Here is a 24,075-nt window from a genome sequence, read left to right as displayed (position 1 = left end):
CCCCCCCGCCCGCCAAACTAGTTTAAACCCTCCCCAACAGCTCGAGCAAACCTGCCCCCCAGGATATTGATCTCTCTCCAGTTCAGAATCAGCCCGTCCTTTTTGTGCAGGTCAGACCTTCCCCAGAAGAGATTCTAATGATCTGGAAATCTGAACCCTTGTCCCCTGCATCAGCCACACATTCACCTGCCACAACTTCCTGTTCCTACCCTCTCTGACGTGTGGTGCAGGCAGCAATCCTGAGATGACCACCCCTGAGGTCCTTCTTACCTAACTCCCTATATTCCCTCTTCAGGACCTCATCGTTACTCCTCTCTCTGTCATTGGTCCCCACAATGTCTGGCTGCTCTCCCTTCCCCTCCAGTATGATGTGAACTCAATAAGAGACAACCTTGGCCCTGGCACGTGGAAGGCAACATACCTCAATCTCCTTCACAGAACTCCTATCCAGTCATTTAACCAACAAGTCTCCCATCACCATCGCTCTCCTCTTCTCACCTCTTCCTTTCTGAGCCGAGGGCCAGCCTCTGTTGTGCAGACATGACCACCACAACTTGTCCCTGGTAGACCGTTCCCCCCAACAGTATCCATACCAGTATATTTATTGTTGAGGGGAACAGCCACAAGGGTGCTCTGTACTGTCTGCCTATTCCCCTTCCATCTTCTAACAATCACCCAACTACCTGCCTCCTGATGTTTGTGGGGGGGGGGGAGGGGGTGACTGTCACCCCGAAGTTCCTCTTTATCGCTGCCTCCTGAATGATCCTGAGTTCATCCAGCTCCCAGGAGCTGCAGCTGGATGCACCTCTTGCAGGTGTAGACATTGGGGACAATTGTCCCACATCCTGCAATCAGAGCATTGGTGCCATTAACTCTTCTTAATTTAAATACCAATACCTTAACTGGCCTTACCTAACTGGAATCAAAAAAGTCATTAGTCGCTGCTTGCCAAAGCCTCTAAGTCCCACCCCTTCCCTGAGCCACTCTCCACTGTCTGCTCCGCTTGAGCTACCCCTCTTTGTATTTGTTACAGCTCCTTATCTTTCTTTCTCCTCCTATGCACCAATCACCTTTCTGTTTAATCCTTAACTTGCTCCCTTTTAAATTGCGCTCACCTCCAGCTGGCTCCCATCTCTCCTCAGTCCCTCGCTCCTCCTCTTCCAGCGGTGGTCCCAAAATTACAATGCTCAAGCCCCTGCTCCTCTCCCTTTTTAAACTGCAAGGAAGCTACCTGGATTGGAGAGAATGCCTCACAAGGGTGGGTGGAGTGAATCTGGTCATTCCTCCTTGGGGGGACAGAGGGTGAGGGGTGGCCTGATAGAGGTGATGAGAGTCATTGATCATGTGGGAGGCCACAGACTTTATCCCCAGGGCTGAAATGGCTAACACGAAGGGGCATAGATTTAAGGTGCTTGGGAGAAAGTACCGGGGAGGGATTCAAGAGGTAAGTTCTTCCCACAGAGAGTGGGGGGTGCATGGAATTCACTGCCAGCAACAGGTGCTGGAGGCAGGTACAATAGGATCTTTTAAGGGACTGGTACATGGAGCTGGGATAAATGGAGGGTTATGCAGTCGGGAAATTCCAGATTAGCAGAACTGGGACTTTTCTCTTTCAAGTGAAGAAAGATGAGAGGCGACTCGATAGATGATGAGAGGCATAGATAAGGTGGACAGCCAGCCCCTTTTTATCCCAGGGCAGGAATAGCAAACACGAGGGACATCTCTACAAAGTGAAGGGAGGGAGGTTTGGGGGAGGCATCAAGGGCAAGTCTTTTTTTACACAGAGAGAGTTGAGGGAGCCTGGAATGCCTTGCCTGGGATGGCGGTGGAGGTTGAAACATTAGGGCCATTTAAAAGACTTTGAGACAGACTCATGGATGAAAGAAAAATAGAGGGAGGGTTATGAAGTCGGGAGGATTTTGTATTTTTTTGTAGATATAGGTCGGCACAACATCGTGAGCAGAAGGTCTGTACTGTGCTGTAGTGTTCTATGTTATTAGGTCAGCGCAACGATGGGCAGAAGGGCCTGTACTGTGCTGTAGTGCTCTGTTATTAGGTCAGCGCAACAGTGGGCTGAAGGGCCTGTACTGTGCTGTAGTGTTCTATGTTATTAGGTCAGTGCAACAATGGGCAGAAGGGCCTGTGCTGTGCTGTAGTGTTCTATGTTGTTAGGTCAGTGCAACAATGAGCTGAAGGGCCTGTGCTGTAAGGAACCTTTAATTCTCACATATTAATACATAAAAATATAATATACATGATATATTTCAGCTTTTGTCTGCTGTAAGGCAAACAGAGTTACCACGAACATTACCCAGGACCCAAGGGTCCTTCAAGGGTCCCAACCAGAAATGTTGACTGTCCATTTCTCTCTATGAACGCTGTCCAAGTTTACTCACCAACCAAGAAGGAAGCTCACCACCACATTGCCCTTCATTACAGGCGACTGATGCTGGACTTACCCTGAATGTCCAGGGGTGAGGATGCCCCACTGATACACACGAAAGCCGAGTGAAAATGACACGGCTTGCTTTGGGTGACTCTGGGAGGAGCTGGTGTGACGGGTCTTGATATGCTCCGACAGGTGATCACGGCGCCCAGTAAGGACAGCAGGCTCTACGTCCAGCAGAGGGATGACTACCTGGAGCATGTGTGTCAACTGGCCATTAGGCATATCAGTGTGGTCATCGTCCTGGGATCACCGACTAACAGCACGCTAATCATCGAACACTACCAAACTGGTGAGTATCAGATTTAAATTCAGACATACAGCACGGTAACATGCCCTTCTGGCCCATGAGCTGAGCTGCCCCATTACCCACAATTTGTTTTTGAAAGGGAAGGGAGGAAACCGGAGCACCTGAAGGAAACTCACACAGGTACAGGGTCGGATTGAAACCCGGGTCGTTGATGCCACAATAGCATCGCACCACCTGCTCTATGCTAACCAGTCTCTTCAACTTTCTGTTACGGCACTTGTTGACTATCGGTCTCATGCCAGTAGCCTATAGAGTCCAGGACAAGTTGGGGGGCGGGGGTGGGGGGACAACTCCAGGATTGAAGGGCATCTACTTAGAACAGAGATGCGGAGGAAGTCCTTCAGCCGGAGGGTGGTGAATTTGTTGCCACTGGCAATTGTGGAGGCCAGATCCTTGGGTGCATCAAAAACAGGTTCTTGATTAGTTGGGACATCATGCGATGTGGGGAGGAGGCCGGGCAGTTGGGGCCAAGTGGGGAAAATGGATCAGCTCATGATTAAACGGTGGGGCAGATTCGATGGGCTGAATAGCCTATGTCTAATGGCCTTATCTCGCTTGTCCTCAATGCTGGTTGACCACACCACCCACCCCAATTTCATCCCATCTCCCAACTCCTCTTGCATCACTTGCTCAAACCTGACCCTCCATTCGAGCTCTCTCATCCCTCTGCTTCAAACTTCCCATTTGCTCCATTCCCATATTCCAAGCCTCTCATCTTCCATTTATAAATTCCCAAATCTACTGCATTGCAGTTTCAAACCAAACAAAAATCAGGCAGACATCTCAAGGCTAAAAGGCAGGGGATTATAGATGGATAAAGGTGGGAGGGGAAAAGAGAAAGATGCTAAGGGAACAAGGGTATGAACCCTGTATGTGTTTGGAATGTGGGAGGAAACCAGAGCACCTGGAGGAAGCCCACATGGTTCGGGGAGAATGTGCAAACTCCTCACAGACAGCGGTGGATCATAGTATTACACCACCCTTAAGTTGAAGGAAAAATACTTAATTTTCCGTCTGGGCACACATCGACTTCTTTGGTTTTACTAACCTACTCTCTGTTCTCCCTCCCTTCCTTCTGTCTTTGTTCCTCCAGCTCTCCTCGTGCAGGGAAATCTAAAAGTTAATGACCAGGTGGGATTGGTCGTGAAGAAAGCGAATGCTATGTTAGCCTTCAGTTCAAGAGGAGTAGTGTACAAGAGTAAAGAGGTGTTGATGAGGCTCTATGGGGCCTCATTTGGAGAACTGTGTGCAGTTTTGGTCTCCCTGTCTTAGAAAGGATGTGATGTTGTTGGAGAGGGTGCAGAGGAGATTTACTAGGATGATTCTCAGAATGCAAGGGGTAACATACGAGGAGCGTTTGGCAGCTCTTGGGTTGTATTCATTGGAGTATGAGAGGGAGATCTCATAGAGGCTTTTCGTATTTTGAAAGGTTTAGATAGGGTGGATGCGGGTAAGATGTTTCCCCTGATGGGTGAATCGAGGACACCCTTCATTCCTATCGAGCTATCTCTTAAACATTGCAAGTACAGGAAAACCCCTGGTATCTGGCACGCCTAGGGATTAGTAGATGCTGGATGAATGTACTTTTGGTTGCTTGAGAGTAATTGGCAAACTAAAGGGCGAGGTGCACCACTTTTAAATTCTTTTACCTATTTATTTTTCCTTGTTTTTTTTGCCAGTTGCTTGAGGCTGCTGGTTGCTTCAATTCTGGATAACAGGGGTTTTACTTTATATGAAAATGCTGCCTTCACTCAATACAATAAAATTAATGCTGTCTTTGCTCTGGACAACCTCATTAGTCAGTAAGGTACAGCAGCACGTACACTTCCTCAGGAGGCTGTGGAGAGCAAGGCTTCCGGCCCCCATCTCGACACGTTTGCACAGGAGCACAATTGAGGGTGTCCAGTCTGGCTTTATCACAAGACAAAGGAACAGAAGCAGGCCACTCGGCCCATCGAGTCTGTTCGGTAAATCTACACTAAGTTACTCTACACTAGTTCCAATTTCCAGCCTTTTCCCCATCTCCTTTGATGCCCTCACTAATGAGATACTGGTCTATTTCTTATTTAAACACTCCCAGTGATCTGGCTTCCACTGCTGTATGCGACAGTGAGTTCCACAGATCCACGACCCTCTGGCTAAAGAAGTTCTTCCTAATCTCTGTTTTATATGGATAACCTATAATTTTCAGACTATAACCCCTTGTCCTCAATTCACCCACCAAGGGAAACATCTTACCCGCAGTTACCCTATCTAAACCTTACAAAATACGAACAAGATCCCCCCTCATTCTCCTATACTCCAACGAATTCAACCAAAGAGCTCCCAAACGTTCTCCCTAAGCCAGCCCCTGCATCCAGGAATCATCTTGGTAAATCTCCTCTACACCCTATCCAACAACATCACATCCTTTCTAAGACAGGGGCCAAAACTACACAGTGCGAGCGCTCCAGTGGGAGCGCTGGAGGCGAATCCACGGAAACTTGGTGACTCTGGGGGGGACGACTCTCCTTTGTTTTTCTTTTTCTGTCTGTAAGAGGCGCTTCAGGCAATTCCTGCTGATGGTGAATCTGTCCGCCTTGCAGCAGGCAAAAGGCAATTTTGTGGGCGATGACCCTTTTTTTTTTACAATGACAATAAATTGAATCTTGTTCTTGAATCTTGAGAATGCTCTCCACAATAATGTTTTTAGAGACATAACCGAATTATTATGTGCTGTGCACTGTGGTTTGGAAAAATATTTGTACTGGTTGTATGTGCAGTCAGATGATAATAAACTGGAACTGGGATGGTCTCGGTCTGATTGGACAAGTTATTCCTCTATTCTGCCCGTGGATTTGCTGAGTCCTTCCCAGGTTGCGGATGGAGAGAAAGGTGGCTGGAAGACAGGGGAAGAGGATAATAAACTGGAACTGGGGTGGTCTCGGTCTGATTGGACAAGTTATTCCTCTATTCTGCCCGTGGATTTGCTGAGTCCTTCCCAGGTTGCGGATGGAGAGAAGGGCGGCTGGAAGACAGGAGAAGAGGATAATAAACTGGAACTGGGGTGGTCTCGGTCTAATTGGACAAGTTATTCCTCTATTCTGCCCGTGGATTTGCTGAGTCCTTCCCAGGTTGCAGATGGAGTGAAGGGCGGCTGGAAGATGCTGGAGGAGGAACTTCCAGAGTTTTATGTTTCCTTGATCGAGCTGCCCCTGTCTGTGTTTCAGAGAATGAGCCATTGCTGGAAAATCCAGAACCTGTGCCAGTCAGTGCAGACCTGATTGGATTCCTGCGGAAAGAATTTGGGATGTCGTTCAATGAATTCTTCATGGTGCTGATCGATTATGACATGAAAGTGAAGGTGAGTATTGATATTGTTTTTCCATTCTCACTGGGATTGAATAAATGTTTACATCAGACTTTTTGTCGTTTGCTTGGCACCCACCCCTCACCACCATTTGGGGGCCCCCAAACACTCCTTCCAAGTGAAGCAACTTGTGAATCTGCAGGGGTTGCCCACTGTACCTGGAGCTCCTGTCGTGGTCCCCTCTACGTCAGAGAGACTGGGTGCAGACTGGGAGCTATCGCTTCGCTTCGCTGAGCATCTCGGCTCTGTCTGCCGCAAATAGCGAATTCCCTTGCTGACCTGCCAGTCCGTGGTCTTGTGCACTTTCAGACTAAGGCCAACCACAAATTGGAGGAACCGCACCTCGTATTCCGTCTGGACGCTCTCCCAACTGGACGGCGTTAACGGGGACTTCTCCATTTTCTGTAAGCTCACACCTCCTCCCTCATCTATCACTATTTCTCCTTTACTCCAGCTCTCTCTCTCGTTTTCCGTTTCCCTCTATCTCCTTTACTCCAGCTCTGTCTCTCTCTCGCTTTCCATTTCTCTCTATCTCCTTTACTCCAGCTCTGTCTCTCTCTCGCTTTCCATTTCCCTCTATCTCCTTTACTCCAGCTCTGTCTCTCTTACTTTCCGTTTCCCTCTATCTCCTTTACTCCAGCTCTGTCTCTCTCACTTTCCGTTTCCCTCTATCTCCTTTACTCATCTCTGCATTCACAGATCCACCCCCTCTCCCGATCAGTTCTCACTTTTCCTCTCCTGTCCCCCTTTCTTCCCTTCTTTCCAGTCTTTTAATTCAGACGCCTTCCTGACTTTTACTCACACCTTGAGGAAGTGATTTCTTTGAACCTCTGTGATTTTTAAAAACCTATATAAATGACCTAGATGAAGAGGCAGAAAGCTGGTGTAGCACGTCGAATGACTCAAAGACTTGCAGACTCGAACCAAGGCTTTTATTAACAAAAGACTGGAGCGTAGACTTACCTGGATCTGGTTAGGAGCAGGACCTTATGACCTGGCCAGTAGGTGTGGCTACGGCTCTCAGCCAATCATTATCACTCTATACAAATATATACAGAGGTGATAGGATCCCAAACTATCACAAATGGGTCAGTAAATTTTCGGATGATATGAAGGTTGGACGAGTTGGGCAGCAGTTGACGCCCACCACAGTTTGTCTTCAGCTTGGGGTACAGATGCTGGCCAGACACAACAATACTAATTGGTGGACCGATCCCAACACATCGAACCACCGCAACAGCTCAAACGGGACATGCGTTTAACCTTTAAACTCTAGCAACGCTGATCTGAAGTCAACGGTTTGATCTAGGAACTGGGCTTGAATCGTCAGGCTCCTAATTCAGAGGATTACATGTCAGGCTGAACAGTGACATTTTGGACCACCGTTTCTCTGCTCTGATGAAATCTGCAGCTGCTGGGGCCGAGGGCAGTGCACAACAGGTCATGCAGTGTGTTTTGGGTACCCAGTGTGTTTTGGGTCTGTACGTTGCCTGGTTTAGAGGCCGCGGAGTATGGGGAGAGATTGGACAAGCGTGGGCTGTTTTTTTTTTCTGGAATGTCAGAGACTGTGGGGAGACCTGGTAGAGGTTTTAAAAAATCGTGAGAGGCATTGATAGAGTGGACAGTCAGAATCTTTTCCCTCAGGGTAAAAGTGTCGCACAGGAGAGGAGAGGTGTTTAGGGTGAGGAGGATGAAGTTTCAGGGAGATTGTTTTTCCTACAGAGAATGGTTGGAGCCTAGAATGGGCTTTTGGGAGTAGAGGTGGAAGGAGATACAACAGGAGCGTTTAAGAGGTTTCTGGACAGACGCATAGATGAAGGAATGGAGGTGTGTGGATCAGGTGGGGTTTTAGTTTGATTTGGGCACCATGTTCAGCACCGGCGCATGGGCTGGAAGGCCTGCTCCTGTGCCGTCCTGTTCTGTGTTCTCTGAATTCCTCTGCTCTGGCCAATTCTCCCAACGGATCAATGTTCTTCCATCTACAGTTCCATCACTTTTTACATTGTCAGAAAACTTCATTTCTGGGTGATTGGGTTTTGTTAATTGCCTTGGGAAGTTTTGCTTCCTTAAGTGGTTTATTATCCTCTTGGAACGGTGCAGCTCAGTACAGGCCCTTCAGCCCATAATGTTGTGATGACCTACCCTACAGCCGATCAACTCCTTCCCGTCCTCATATCCACGACTGCCAATTTTTCTTATATCCACCTGCCTGTCTGAATCTCTTAAATGTCCCTATTGTACCAGCCTTCACCACCACCCACAGCAATGCATTCCAGGCACCTGCCACTGTGTAAAGTAAAAATGACCCCTGTCATCTCTGCTAAACTTTTATCCCCTCAGCTTGTACAGATGTCCTCTGGTAGTTGCTCTTGGTGCCCTGGGAAACAGGTGCTGGCTGTCCATTCTGTCTATCCCTCTCCTCGTCCTGTAGACCTCTATTAAGTGACCATTCCAAAGAGAAAAGCCTTAGCTCATTGTGCCTTGTTACATGAGATGTTCTCTCATCCAGGCCACATCCTGGTAAATCTTCACTGTTGCTGGACTTATTGTTGATCTGTTCATTCTGAGGATGTCGGCTGATGGTAAACTACCTGCTGTGTTCCATAGCAATTCTTCGACGTGCCCATCCCCATCAAAGTCCTGGTGGACTACATGGACACGTTTCCCTCCAGGCTGCCTGAGATTCAAGAGGAGAAGAGAAACGGAATCACCTGCCTCCAACGTGAGGGCCGTGTTAATATCAACAAATTACTTGCCAGGTAATGTGTCTCTGCTTCCAACAGTAAGGTTATTGCATGCAATTATTGACCATCTATAATGAAGAGAATGGGTTTGACAGGTTCAAAGAGAATCAAGGCTGGACACGTGGTAGTATTCAACTACAGCTTTTATTTACACACAGGCAAATTCACAAAAGGGTGTGTGCACACACAAACACACACACACACTTGCATACACAAACAAATACACAGACACATACACAAAGCCCATAAGCATACACAGGCACAAGTATGCAGGTACCTCCAAACTCATGCATGCATGCAGACACATACACATCACAGAGATACAAGCCTCTACAGACAGACACACACACACAGACACACACACACAGACACACACACACACACACACACACACACACACACACACACACACAGAGAGTCAAAAACACGCACACACACGCAAACTGAGACTGAGAAAGTGAGAGGGTAGCTAGGTTTTGCAGCATTCTAGTAAGGTGGGCAGGCAATTCAAAAGGACAAATTAGCATGACGACCAACTGTAGGAATTTACTCTGATCCATTCAAACGAGCAGGTCTGATAAGAGGCTGTCAATCATCTGTAGCAATGGAATGTGTACTTAGTAGCAATTGCATTGGGTAAGAACTTTTGATTGAGCCAAATGTAACTCCGTCCATGTTTGAACTAGACAAAGGGAAAGCTTTGAAACACATGTTCAGTTTTCTCTGCCAGCTTTCACAGAGAGAGCATCTCTGTGGGACTCTGTGCAGATAACTCACAAATCTGCAGAATAAAGGAAGTCTGACCAAGACAAAAGTTTCGGTCACATCATTTTGTAGAGTCCACCTAAAGAACCGGAATCCACAAGACAAAATCACACACACATGCAAACTGAGACAAATACACACACACATACACGTGCAAACTGAAACAAAAATACACACACACACACACCCCACTAAACAATTTCAACTCTGACTGTGAACACCAGAGTTAAACAAACAGTACTTACCAATTTCTATCTTTAGCAGTCACAGTACACTAATGAATACCAACCTAATTACAAACAATGAGTTATGCATCATGAAGCTGGTCCCCAGTGTTGTCCGTGGCTCGAGATCCGGGATGGGCCCATTGCAGTCGGCCCTCTGGTGCTGCCACGTGGCCTGCAGCCTGGAGCTCAGCAACGGTCTTAAGTTAGCACCAAAGGGAGAATGAGCTGCTCCGTGGGGTGGGCTATTTAACGCAGGGGCCGCCCATGTGACCTGCGAGGACCAATCACACATCAGCCTCACAAGTGGGCACATCTAACCCTTGATTCGCAGATGACATAACTTCCAATTTCTTGCCTGCTGGAGAGGTCAGGGGGCCCTCTGCATAACACCATACCGAAAATTAGCAGGAAGTATTCCCTCTGGCCCTTGCAGATTTCTTTGCCAGTCATCAGGATCATGGCTGATCTCCATCTCAACTCTACCCTTCATCAAAATTCCCATCATATCCAGAAATCCATTAATTTCTCAGTTGAATGAGCAAACCCTCCACAGCTGTCTGGGAAAGGGAATTACAAAGATGCACAGCCCTCTGACTGAAGGAATTTCTCCTCATTCCATAAGACAGAGAAGCAGAAATAGGCCATTCAGCTCATTGAGTTTGCCCCGCCATTAAATTGTGAGCTGCTCCATTCTCACACAGCCCCACTGCCCGGCCTTCTCCCCATAACCTTTGATGCCCTGGCTAATCAAGAACCTATCAATCACCGCCTTAAATACACCCAATAGCCTGGCCTCCACAACCGCCTGTGGTAGCAAATTAACCACAGTCTGGCTGAAGAAACTCCTCTGCATCTCTGTCCTAAATAGCCTGCCCCTATCTTCCCTGCATCCAACCTGTCAGATTCTGCAAGATTTGACATTAAGGAGACATAAGGGAGGCAAGTGGTGGGTGCCTGGAATGGGCTGCCAGGGCTAGTGCTGGAAGCAGGTACAATGGTAAAGTTTGAGGCTTCCAGATAGATGCAGGAATATGAAGGGGATGGAGGGAGATGGATCATATGCAAGCAGCAGGACTTTAGTTAGATTAGGCCTTCATATTCGACACAGACAGATGGGCCAAAGGGGCCTGTTGCTGTGCTCTACTGCTCTGTGGTCTAGTGGAAACATCTCAAAATCAACCCTGCCTTGGTGATGTCTTATACGTCTCAATGAGATCAGCTTCCATTCTTCTAAACTCCAACTGTGGGGTGGTTCTTGGAGCAGACCATCCAGGTCATCTGGCGGAATACTTCATCGCTGGAACTCCCCAACAAGCACCAGGACTTGGCTTGGCTGGCGGTGAGTTTTATTGTCAATAAAGTAGAATGATGAGAGGAGACTTAACAGAAGTCTTACAAGATTCTGAGAGGCATAGATAGGGTGGACGACCAGCACCTTTTTCCCAGGGCAGGAATAGCAAACGCCAGGGGACATGTGCATAAAGTGAAAAGAGGGACGTTTAGGGAAGACATCAAGGTTTTTTTTACACAAGGAGTTGTGGGTGTCTGGAATGCCTTGCTATGGATAGTGGTGGAGGTTGGAACATTAGGGGCATTTGGAAAACATGTCTCATTAATTAAGGTTTACAGAGCTTGGGCTTTTCTCTTTAGAGTGTAGAAGGATGAGAGGAGACTTAATCAAAGTCTACAAGATTATGAGAGGCCTAGCTAGGGTGGACAGCCAGTGCCTTTTCCAGGGCAGGAATAGCAAACACCAGAAAATGTGTACAAACTGAAGGGAGGTAAGTTTAGGGGAGATGTCAGGGGTAAGTTTTTTATGTAGAGAGTTGTGGGGGGCCTGGAATGCCTTGCCAGGGATGGTGGTGGAGGCTGGAACATTAGGGGCATTTAAGAGCCTATTAGACATTTACCCCCTCCATAAATCTTCGTCCGCGAAGCCAAGCCAAAGAAGAGACAGGCACATGGATGGAAGAAAAATAGAGGGTTACAAGGTAAGGAGGGTTTAGTACTTTTTTTAAGGACAATATGGGCTGGCACAACATCGAAGGGCCTGTACTGTGCTGCAGTGTTCTATGTTCTAAAGTTTATTTTTAAAAAACCCACTATCTCCAGGGCTACCTCCTTAAGCACTCTGGGATGCAGACTATCAGGCTCAAGGGACCTAATGACTTTTAACACCATCTGTTTATACCCAGCACAATTCAACCAAGAGCAATTTCTGTCAAATTCTTCTCCCACAGAACTCCAGTACTCCCCAAATATTATGTGTATCTTTCTTAGTGAGGATAGAGCCAAAGAATCTCTTCCATCGGTCTGCCATTTCCTTGTCCCCATTCTCCCTGCAAGGGACGGGCGCTTGCTTTAATTGGTCTCTTTCTCTTTACATAAATAGAGGAGCTTTTGCAGTCTTCCCTGCAAGTTTCTTCCTGTACTTTTAGACGTTCCTCTTCTGAACTAATTTCCCCAGTTCTCTGGTTTGCTGCCTCTCCTGGCCAATTTACCTGCCCCCAATTTGGTTAAGATGCAGTCCCTGAATTCCCTTGTTGGTCACAGTTGAGTTCAAGTTTATTTTCATCCGATTGTACAAGTCCACCCCGATGAAACAGCGTTCTCCAGTCCTCAATGCAAAACACGCAGACACACAACCAGACGTAACACACACGCAGGACAAATATTTATCTATACAAATAAATAAATAAATAGATTTTACTTCGTGAACCTGGGACTCGGAGGGTCAGTGTGAGCAGTTCCTTTGGTCGTTCAGTGTTCTCACTACCCGTGGGAAGAAGCTGATCCTCAGCCTGGTGGTCCTGGCTCTGATCCTCCTGGATCTCTTCCCCTGACCGGAGTAGCTGGAAGATGCTGTGTGCAGGGTGGGAGGAGGCCTCAATGATTTTGCGTGCCCTCTTCAGAAAATGGTCCTGGTAGATCACATCGATGGGGGGGAGGGAGACCCCAGTGATCCTCTCTGCCATTCTTATGATCTAGTGGATTGACCTCCGTTCCATTTCTCTGCAGCCACCGTACCCCACTGTGACGCAGCCGGCCAGGATGCCCTCGATAGAGCTCCTGTAGAAGGTTGACATAATGGTGCATAAGTAATCTATCCCAACCTCATTGTTGTTACCCTTCTTTCACTCCTGTTGACAGCATCACAGTCCACCATACTGTGGTCACTCATCCCCATGGGGCCCTGTACAGCATAATTACTAACTGCACTGCACCACACCCAGTCTAAGACTTAGCCCTTTTGAGTGAAACCATGCCTTGAACATTCCAGGAAATCTTCCTCCACTGTATCACTGCATGTACAGTTCTTCCAATGCACTTACCCATTAAAGTCATCCATAAGTGTTCTAAATTTAGATTTTTTTCCAGGTTGAGAGAATCTATGAATAGGCCATTAGGATGGGTGAACCAGACCCGCAACTTATATTGGTGTCAAGGATGGCATTTGCTCAGATTTATTTAATTTTAAAAAAATTATAATTTAGACATACAGCACGAAAACAGGCTCTTTCGGCTCATGAATTAATTGCCGTCCAATTACACCCAATTGACCTATAACCCCCAGTATGTTTTGAACAGTGGGAAGAAACCGGAGACCCGGGGAAAACCCACGCAGACACGGGGAGAACATACAAACTCATTACAGACAGCGCGGAATTCGAACCCTGGTCCTTGCCACTCTCTTGTTCAAATTTATTTGTCATCTGATTGTACCAGTACAACCCGATGAAACAACGTTCTCTTGGTCCTTGGTGCAGAACAGTGCAAGATACGCGTACAGACGTAACACATACAGGCAACCAATACACATACTGACCTCGTCAGAATCAGATTTATTGTCAGGAGCACGTCACCAAAGTTGTTGTTTTGCGGCAGCGTTGCACATGCAAAAACTGCTGGAAATTGGTAAAGGGGAACGATGGTCTGAACTGTGCTCACAATCCTCTGCAGCTTCTTGTGGACTTGGGCGGAGCAGCTCTTGCGGCACAGTGTTGACTTTGCAGGAGTCGTTGAGGGCCACATTCTGAGGAAGTAGAGGTGCTGGCTCACCTTCCTGGTCATTGCATCAACGGCACTGTTGGAGCAGGTCAGGGCGCTGGAGATGTTTTCCCCTGTTGACTATCTCCACCTCAGTGCCATTGGTGCGGACTGGGGAGGGAACTCCACCATCCTGGAAGTCGAGGACCAGCTCCTTGGTCTTGCTGATGTGGAGGGAGAGGATGCTATCTGGGCACTGAGCCGTGAGATGAACTATTCCCCCTTCTCCATTCAGACTCATTGCTCAACCTCCTTTCCACCAGGGAGAGCAAGCTGGTGACTTCATGCACATCAGGTGAAAACACGATGCTGGAAAAACTCAGTGGGTCACATAGTGTATTTATGATGCCATATAAATGACGTTTCAGGCCTGAGCTCTTCATCAAGGTAGGAGCAAATTGTAGGCAGGCGCCCAAACCAAAAGGCGGGGGTGAGGGCAGGGGGTGGAGCACGGCCCCAAAGGCGGATAAGGTAGGCAGGGCACATCGGCAAGCAGGGGGAGGAAGGATGGCTCAGGGAACGGAGAAGGATGGGGGTGGAGAGCTCAGGAAAGAAGACAGAAGGAAGGGGAAGAGGAAGAACAGAGAATGGACAAGCAGAAACCAGAGAAGCGAATGTTATTTTAGTCTGGATTTAAGGACTGAGATTTGTTTTCAGTTCCAGATTAATGTATTGATTCCTAGCTCTGCAGTCTCCTGGTGAGCTAACCACTTCTATTGTAAGTGAAATCCACCTTTACTCTCTTAAGATTACAGGGCAAGCGAAGATTGCTGATCATTTCCACTCCATACGAAGAAGAATGGACGTTCCAGCAGCAGATCTTAGCTCTCAACGGCCAGGAATGTAACTTGGGTGAGTTATTCCAGCACTTTTACTCATCCAAGCAATGTGGAGCACGACCCGATTTCTCATCCACTTCACGCCCAGCCAGTCCTGGGCTAGATCCATCCTTTTTTTTTATTTTTTTTTATTTTTTTTTTATTTTTTAAATTTTTTATTTTTCACACCATAAATCACAATAGCCATGATATACACTTTTTCTTTTCCACACATTTACAGTGACTTTTTCTCCCTCCCCCCTCCCTCCTCCCAAGCCACCCCCCCACCCCCCCCCCCCCCCCCCATCCATTTTAGGTATACAATCTAGGTTGCATTAATTCAGTCAGACAATGTTGTCATTCAACAAAAATACACCAGAAATTCTACTGAGTCCATTCTTTTCTTTTCTTCTCCTGCCATCAACTTAGGTAATGTTTGTTCCCGGTAGGTTTTCGCTATTGTATTTAATGTAAGGCTCCCATACTTGTTCGAATATTTCAATATTATTTCTTAAACTATATGTTATTTTTTCTAATGGAATACATTTATTCATTTCTATATACCATTGTTGTATTTTCAAATTATCTTCCAATTTCCAGGTTGACATAATACATTTTTTTGCTACGGCTAGGGCTATCTTGACAAATCTTTTTTGTGCATCTTCCAAGTCAATTCCAAATTCTTTATTTTTTATGTTACTTAGGAGAAAGATCTCTGGATTCTTTGGTATATTGTTTTCTGTTATTTTATTTAATATCTGATTGAGATCATCCCAAAATTTTTCTACTCTCTCACATGTCCAGATTGCATGAATTGTTGTTCCCCTTTCTTTTTTACATCGAAAACATCTATCAGATACTGTTGGGTCCCATTTATTTAACTTTTGCGGTGTAATGTATAGTCTGTGTAACCAATTATATTGTATCATACGCAGCCTCGTATTTATTGTATTTCTCATCGTTCCAGAACATAATTTCTCCCATGTTTCCTTTTTTATCTTTATATTTAAATCTTGTTCCCATTTTTGTTTAGTTTTACCATTTGTTTCCTCATTCTCCTTTTCTTGCAGTTTGATATACATATTTGTTATAAATCTTTTGATTAACATTGTATCTGTAATCACATATTCAAGGTTACTTCCCTCTGGTAAACTCAAATTGCTTCCTAATTTATCTTTCAAGTAGGATCTCAGTTGGTAATATGCCAGCGCTGTATCTCCAGTTATATTGTACTTATCTCTCATTTGTTCAAAGGATAAGAATCTACTTCCTGAAAAACAATTTTCTATTCTTTTAATCCCTTTTTTTTCCCATTTTCGAAAGGAAAGGTTGTCTATTGTAAAAGGGAGTAGCTTATTTTGCGTCAATATTAGTTTTGGTATTTGATAATTTATTTTATTTCTTTCTACATGAATCTTCTTCCATATATTGAGGAGATGGTGTAATACTGGAGAAGTTCTATGTTGTACCAATTTTTCGTCCCATTTATATAATATGTGTTCAGGTATCTTTTCCCCTATTTTATCTAATTCTAGTCTCGCCCAGTCTGGTTTTTCCCTTGTTTGATAGAAATCTGACAGGTACCTTAATTGTGCGGCTCTATAATAATTTTTGAAGTTTGGCAATTGTAAGCCTCCTTGTTTATACCATTCTGTTAATTTATCTAGTGCTATCCTCGGTTTCCCCCCTCTCCATAAAAATCTCCTTATTATTTTCTTTAACTCTTTGAAGAATTTTTCTGTCAGTTGTATTGGCAATGCCTGAAATAAGTATAGTATCCTTGGAAAAATGTTCATTTTAATACAGTTTATCCTTCCTATCAGTGTTAGTGGTAGCTCTTTCCAATGCTCTAAATCGTCCTGTAATTTTTTCATTAGTGGATTGTAATTGAGTTTATATAATTGGCCTAGATTTTTGTTTATTTGCACACCTAGGTATCTTATTGCCTGCATTTGCCATCTGAATGGGGATTCCTCCTTAAATTTTGAGAAATCCGCGTTATTCATAGGCATTGCTTCACTTTTATTTACGTTTATCTTGTATCCCGACACTTCTCCATATTCCTTCAATTTCTCATATAGTTCTTTTATTGATAGTTCTGGTTCTGTTAGGTACACTATCACATCATCCGCAAATAGACTGATTTTATATTCCCTGTCTTTTATTTTTATTCCTTTTATATTATTATCTATTCTTATCGATTCTGCTAGTGGTTCTATAGCTAGCGCAAACAATAATGGTGATAGTGGGCATCCCTGCCGCGTTGACCTGCTTAAGTTAAATTGCTTTGATACATGTCCATTTACTGTCACTTTCGCTAACGGTCCCTCATATAATGCTTTAATCCAATTAATATACTTCTCCGGTAGACTGAATTTTTGCAATACTTTGAACAAGTAATTCCATTCTACTCTGTCGAAGGCCTTCTCTGCGTCTAAAGCAACTGCTACTGCCGGTGCTTTATTTCCTTCTACTGCATGAATTAAGTTAATAAATTTACAAATATTGTCTGTTGTGCGTCTTTTTTTGATAAATCCAGTTTGGTCTAAATTAACCATTTTCGGTACCTGTTCTGCTAATCTGTTCGCTAATAGTTTAGCTATTATCTTATAATCTGTGTTTAGCAGAGATATTGGTCTATATGACGCTGGTGAGAGTGGATCTTTCCCTTGTTTTAGTATCACTGTAATTATTGCTGTTTTACATGAATCTGGTAAGTTTTGTGTCTCATCAATCTGGTTGATTACATCCAGGAGGGGCGGTATTATTAGATCTTTAAATGTTTTGTAGAATTCTATTGGGAGTCCATCCTCTCCTGGTGTCTTATTATTTGGTAAATTTTTTATTATCTCTTGTATTTCTACTGTTCCAAATGGTTCTGTTAATTTATTTTGTTCCTCTATTTGTAGTTTTGGTAGTTCAATTTTAGTCAAAAATTCATCTATTTTCCCTTCTTTCCCTTCGTTTTCAGTTCGGCATAATTGTTCATAGAATTCTCTGAAGTTTTCCTTAATTTCTTTTGGATTATATGTAATTTGTTTGTCTTTTTTCCTTGTTGCCAATACCATTTTCTTAGTTTGCTCTGTCTTTAGCTGCCATGCTAAGATTTTGTGTGTTTTTTCACCTAGTTCATAATATTTCTGTTTTGTCTTCATTATATTCTTCTCCACCTTATATGTTTGTAATGTTTCATATTTTATTTTTTTATCCGCCAATTCTCTTCTTTTGGTTGTATCTTCCTTTATTGCTAATTTTTTTTCTATGTTTATTATTTCCCTTTCCAACTGCTCTGTTTCCTGATTATAGTCCTTCTTCATCTTGGTTGCATAACTTATTATTTGTCCTCTAATGAATGCTTTCATTGCGTCCCATAGTATAAACTTATCTTCCACTGATTCCGTATTTACTTCAAAGTACATTTTTAATTGTTTTTCAATAAATTCTCTAAAATCCTGTCTTTTAAGTAGCATGGGGTTTAATCTCCATCTATACATTCTTGGAGGGATGTCCTCTAGCTCTATTGCCAATAACAGGGGTGAATGGTCCGATAATAGTCTAGCTTTATATTCTGTTTTCCTAACTCTCCCTTGAATGTGGGCTGATAACAGGAATAGGTCTATCCTTGAGTATGTTTTATGTCTAGTCGAGTAGTATGAGTATTCCTTTTCTTTTGGGTTTTGTTTCCTCCATATGTCCACAAGTTTCATTTCTTGCATTGATTTAATTATAAATTTGGTTACTTTGCTCTTCCTGTTAATTTTTTTCCCCGTTTTATCCATATTTGGATCCAAATTCAGATTGAAATCCCCTCCTATTAGTATGTTCCCTTGCGTATTAGCTACCTTCAAAAAGATATCTTGCATAAACTTTTGATCTTCTTCGTTAGGTGAATATATATTAAGTAGATTCCAAAGCTCCGAATATATCTGACATTTTATCATAACATATCTCCCTGCTGGATCTATTATTTCCTCTTCTATTTTAAATGGCACATTTTTGCTAATTAATATAGCCACTCCTCTTGCTTTTGAATTATACGATGCTGCTGTTACATGCCCTACCCAATCTCTCTTTAATTTCTTGTGCTCCAATTCAGTTAAGTGTGTTTCTTGGACAAATGCTATATCTATTTTTTCCTTTTTCAGTAAATTTAGTAGTTTCTTCCTTTTAATTTGGTTATGTATTCCATTAATATTTAGAGTCATATAGTTCAGCGTAGCCATTTTATATTTTGTTTATCTTCTCTTTCCGTTTTTCCATCATTACCTTTCCTCCTTTTCTATTTCTGTTTTCTTATTTTCAACTCTTTACCAGACAACATTCCTACAACATCCAACATTTTCCTTATTCTCCTATTTCTATCTTCTTTATCCCCAACCTCCCCTTCCCCTCCTGAGTTGTCCTTTATCCCTTGTCGGACAACCACATCTCCCCTCTCCATTTGGATTTGCGAATCCACTCGCAAGAGGCAACTGATTTTGCAGTGACCGCTCTTTTCCCCCACCCAGCCCCCCCCAGAAAAGATTTCACTTTTTATATGTCACAAAGGTCACTCTTTTAATTCCCTCCTTATTCTCTCTATTCCATTACCTTCCCTTATTAATTCTTGTCTATACTATCTATGTTTTCCTCTAATTACAGATACTTTCACGTATGCCCATTGTCTCTATTCACTCTTATACCTCTTTACCCGCATACATATCAATCGTGGTCATTTTTACCCTCATTACCCGTCTTCATCCCTCAGTCTATTTTTGTCTTTACCCACATACATATCAATCGTGATCATTTTTGCTCTCATTACCCGTCTTCATCCCTCAGTCTATTTTTGTAATTGTTCTGCAAATTTTCGTGCTTCTTCTGGATCCGAGAACAGTCTGTTTTGTTGTCCTGGAATAAATATTTTCAATACCACAGGATGCTTCAGTGTAAATTTATATCCTTTCTTCCATAGAATCGCTTTTGCTGTGTTGAACTCTTTTCTCTTCTTTAGGAGTTCAAAGCTTATATCTGGATAAATGAAGATTTTTTGCCCTTTATACTCCAGTGGTTTGTTGCCCTCTCTTACTTTTTCCATTGTCTTCTCCAGTACCTTTTCTCTTGTAGTATATCTTAGGAATTTTACTACAATAGATCTTGGTTTTTGTTGTGGTTGTGGTTTAGGGGCCAATGCTCTATGTGCCCTTTCTATTTCCATTTCTTGCTGTAGTTCTGGACATCCTAGGGCCTTAGGGATCCATTCTTTTATAAACTCCCTCATATTCTTGCCTTCTTCATCTTCCCTAAGGCCCACTATCTTTATGTTATTTCTTCTGTTATAATTTTCCATTATATCTATTTTTTGGGCTAGTAATTCTTGTGTCTCTTTAGTTTTTTTATTAGATTCCTCCAATTTCTTTTTTAAGTCTTCTACCTCCATTTCTGCTGCTACTGCCCGTTCTTCCATCTTGTCCATTTTTTTCCCCATTTCTGTTAAGGTCATATCCATTTTATTTATTTTCTTTTCTGTGTTGTTTATTCTTTTTCTTAAATCATTGAATTCCTGTGTTTGCCATTCTTTAAATGACTCCATGTATCCTCTAACAAGAGCAAGTATATCCTTTACCTTGCCTTTCCCTTTATCTATTTCACTGTATTCTTCCTCTTCTTCTTTCTCTGGGTTGGCCATCTGTTGTTTCTTTGATGCCCTTTCCTCCTCTTCTTTCTTGTTTCCATTGTCTTCTGTGGTCTCTTCTTGCTGCAGGTGTTCTGCAGCTGTCGTTGCCGGCTGTGGAGATCGACTCCCCTGCTGGTCCCCCCTCCCGTCGGTGTGTTTTTTTTCATGCGCATCGCGCATGCGCGAGGAGTCGCGCATGCGCGGTTGCGCACTTTTACTCGGCTCTGTGAGCCATTGTTGTAGTTCTTTTTCTACCGACCTGAGGTAGTGGGGCCCTCTCTCCACAGCGGGCCTCTTCGGACAGGTAAGGCCTTCACCTTTTTCCTCCGTTGTCTTCTCTTCCTCTCTTCTTTCCGTTGATTTTGATTTTTCTCCTTTTGTCTCCATCTTCTTTCCACCTTTATACTCACTTTTCTTTAACTTGTATTTCTGTGCCTTTGTATTTTCTCTTGTTTTTCCTGACTTTTCTGGAGAGGGCTGGAGTTCACCGTCCGGCCACTACTCCATCACGTGACTCCTCCCCGGCTAGATCCATCCTTGATGATCATCCCCTCTTCAAACGCTCTGGCTCTGATTCACATCTCTGTCAGACGTAATTCAAAGAACCAAATTCCTTTTTATTCACCGCACAGTCGAAGCCGCGAAGCCATTGAAACCCATGTTGCACAGTTATAACCTACTAATCCTCCATGATTTGAACGGTGGGAGGAAACCGCAGCCCCTGGGGAAAACCCACGCAGGCACGGGGAGAATGTACAAACTCCTTACCGGCATCGCGGGATTCAAACCCGGGTTGTTGACGCTGTAATAATATCACACCGACTGCACCGCCCAACCATCTTGGTGCCTGGACAACTGTTGGAAATTTTACTTAAATCTGCCACATCTCCCTAAAATTCAGGCAGGGGGTTTGGTTTCCTGTTCATTGAGGTACAGCAGCACAGACCACACTAACATTCTTTAATTTACATCAGGCGTTCCCCAAACCTTTTAGACCGTCGACCCCTTCAGACCCCACGTGGTCCCTCATCAACCCCCAGGCATGGAATGCTGGCACTGGATTGAAGGGGGGGGGTGGGGCTGGATGGAGGGGGTGTTGGACGGGGGGGGGGGGGGATGCTGGGTAGGGTGCCCAGACATTCAGTTTTAGAGCCCTCTGTCCTCCGTCCGGCACCACCTCGATCCAGATATAAATTTGTCCTCCATTTGGGTCCTACACCCCAAAATGGAGAAGAAATCAAGGGGCAGGAAAGACACTTACCTGTTAAATGCAGTATCGCGAGGTCCGCAGCAGGCTGGCGCATGCGCGATGAGGGGTAAGCGTGACAGTGGCGAACAAAGGTTCATGGCTGGTAATCCCCCTCCTGTCCCACCTTCCCATGCTGGTGGGGAGGGGGTGGCGGTGGCTGTGCTGATCGGGGGGTGTTGGTGGCGGCTGTGCTGGATTGGGGGGGTGTGTGGGGGAGGCTCTATTTTAAATCGCCCCCCTCCCGGATTATTGACCCTCCCCCCTTTCAACCCCATGCCATTTATCAACCCCCTGAATGGTCTCATCAACCCCTGGGGGTCAATATCGACCACTTTGGGGACCCCTTAATTGACATTGCTGTATTGGGATGTTGACAGGGGTTAAGATGGGATCCACATTCCATAGTACAAACCAACACAGAACAGAAAAAACATTGTGCAAAAACAATAGACCAACTGCTGATCACTCTCTGTGGGGGCTTCTGGGTTCCTGCAGCATTTCTGAGTTTTGCCCCAGTTCTCCAAGGACTGCAATGAAGACACATAAATGCTGGAACTCAACAGCGCCCACAGGAGGTAAAGGTATATAACCGGATTTCAGGTTTATTGTCGGGGTACATATGTGACATCACATACAACCCTGAGATTCTTTCTCCTGCGATCGCGGCAGAATCACCACTTATTGGTAGTGCGAAAAAAAAATCTGTCCACAGGGTACACATGTAAACGGATAAAGAAATGTAAACCTCTTCCCTGATGGCAGCAGCGAGAACAGAGCGTGTGCTGGGTGGTGTGGGTCATTGATGATTGCTGCTGCTCTCCGACGGCAGCCTTCCCCGTAGAGGTTCTCGATGGTGGGGAGGGGTGGAAACCAATGAATTGGGATTGAGTTCAGGAGTCACGCTGCAACTCTACAAATCTCTGGTGAGACCACACTTGGAGAATTGTGTTCAGTTCCGGTCACCTCATTGCAGGAAGGATGTGGAAGCTGTGGAGAGGGTGCAGAGGAGATTGACCAAGATGTTGCCTGGATAGGAAAATGAGGCAAGGATAGCAGAGCTTGGACTTTTCTCTTTGGACTGTAGAAGGATGAGAGGAGACTTTATAGAAGTCTACAAGATGATGAGAGGCATGAGTAGGGTGGGTGGCCAGTGCCTGTTTCCCAGGGCAGGATCAGCAAACACCAGAGGACAATGTGAAGGGAGGGGAGATATTAGGGGTAGGTTTTTTTCACTCAGAGAGTTGTGGGGGCCTGGAATGCCTTGCCAGGGATGGTGGTGGAGGCTGAAACATGAAGGGCATTTAAGAGACTCTTAAATGGATGGAACATCCATGGCACAAGGATGGAAGAAAATCAGAGGGTTACGGGGTAGGGAGGATTTAGTATTTTTTTAAGGAATATATGGGTCAGCACAACATTGAGGGCCGAAGGGCCTGTACTGAGCTGTGGTGTTCTATGCTCCAAGTTTTAAGCTGCAGGTTCCAGTACCTGCGGTCTCTCGTGCGTCTCACAGGCAATGGAACAAAATGCTGGAGCAACAGTCTGGGGGAGGGACTCGGCGGGCCGAGTGGCTGATGTTTGGGGCCAGATCCCTCTTGATGAGGTCGCTGGGTCTGTGGAGGCCGTGGGTCCGTCAGTGTTTTGGGACCGGTGCTCAGATGCTGCCTGACCTGCCAAGTTCCCACACCAATTTGGGTCTCTGTTGTGCTAATTCAAGTTCAAGTTTATTTGCCATCTGATTGTACCAGTGCGACCCGACGTAACCAAAGTGTTCTCTGGTCCAGGGTGCAGAACACACGTACAGACATAACATACAGACAAACGATACGTATACTCACTACATATATTGAAATAGTCGAGTCACAGGGATGCAGTTTTACAGCCATTCAGTGTCCTCGCTGCTCATGGGAAGAAGCTGTTCCCCAGCCTGGTGGCGCTGGCTCTGATCCTCCTGTACCTCTTCCCCCGACGGGAGCAGCTGGAAGTTGCTGTGTGTGGGGTGGGTAGGGGTCCTCCTCAAGTTTGCAAGCTCTCTTTAAATAACGATCCCGGCAGATAACATCGATGGCGGGAGACCACTGTGGCCCCCTCTTCCGCCTCAGTGGCCCTGTGGATTGACTTCCAATCTGATGCTCTGCGGCAAGCGTGCCCACACTGTGATGCAGCCGGCAGAGCTCCTGTAGAAGGTTGACATGCCTCTCCGTTTAAAGAAGTACAGTCTTTGTGGTGCTTTCCTGATACGTAAGTAGATGTTGTATGCCCAGAATAGGTCACTCCGAGGAACGTGGTGCATTCCACTCTGTCCACTACTGAGTTATTGATGGTCGTCCCTGGCCCTCCTCCAGTCCCAATCATCTTCTTTGTCTTGACTCGGTTTCATCCTTGTGCCTGTCTAAGAGTCTTTTAAATGTCCTTATTGTACCAGCCTCCACCACCACCCCTGGCAATGCATTCCAGGCCCCCA

At 45.0% G+C, this 24,075-nt stretch overlaps 1 protein-coding gene across 5 annotated transcripts in view; it reads left to right on the top strand.

The window, feature by feature from the left end:
• LOC138735593 (uncharacterized protein C5orf34 homolog) overlaps window positions 1–24,075 on the top strand; it is a 145,185-nt gene that overhangs the window by 114,610 nt on the left and 6,500 nt on the right. For all 5 annotated transcript variants that reach the window (XM_069883650.1, XM_069883631.1, XM_069883620.1 and 2 more), the window contains 4 exons: window positions 2,582–2,738; window positions 5,966–6,099; window positions 8,713–8,864; window positions 14,637–14,740. In XM_069883650.1, coding sequence (XP_069739751.1) covers window positions 2,582–2,738; window positions 5,966–6,099; window positions 8,713–8,864; window positions 14,637–14,740 — 547 coding nt within the window. The remainder of the gene's footprint in view (window positions 1–2,581; window positions 2,739–5,965; window positions 6,100–8,712; window positions 8,865–14,636; window positions 14,741–24,075) is intronic.

Source organism: Narcine bancroftii, chromosome 1 (assembly GCF_036971445.1).
Source record: "Narcine bancroftii isolate sNarBan1 chromosome 1, sNarBan1.hap1, whole genome shotgun sequence".
Classification (NCBI taxonomy): Eukaryota; Metazoa; Chordata; class Chondrichthyes; order Torpediniformes; family Narcinidae; genus Narcine; species Narcine bancroftii.
The sequence above is the reverse complement of the archived record's forward strand: the minus strand, read 5'-3'. Positions and strand labels throughout refer to the sequence as shown.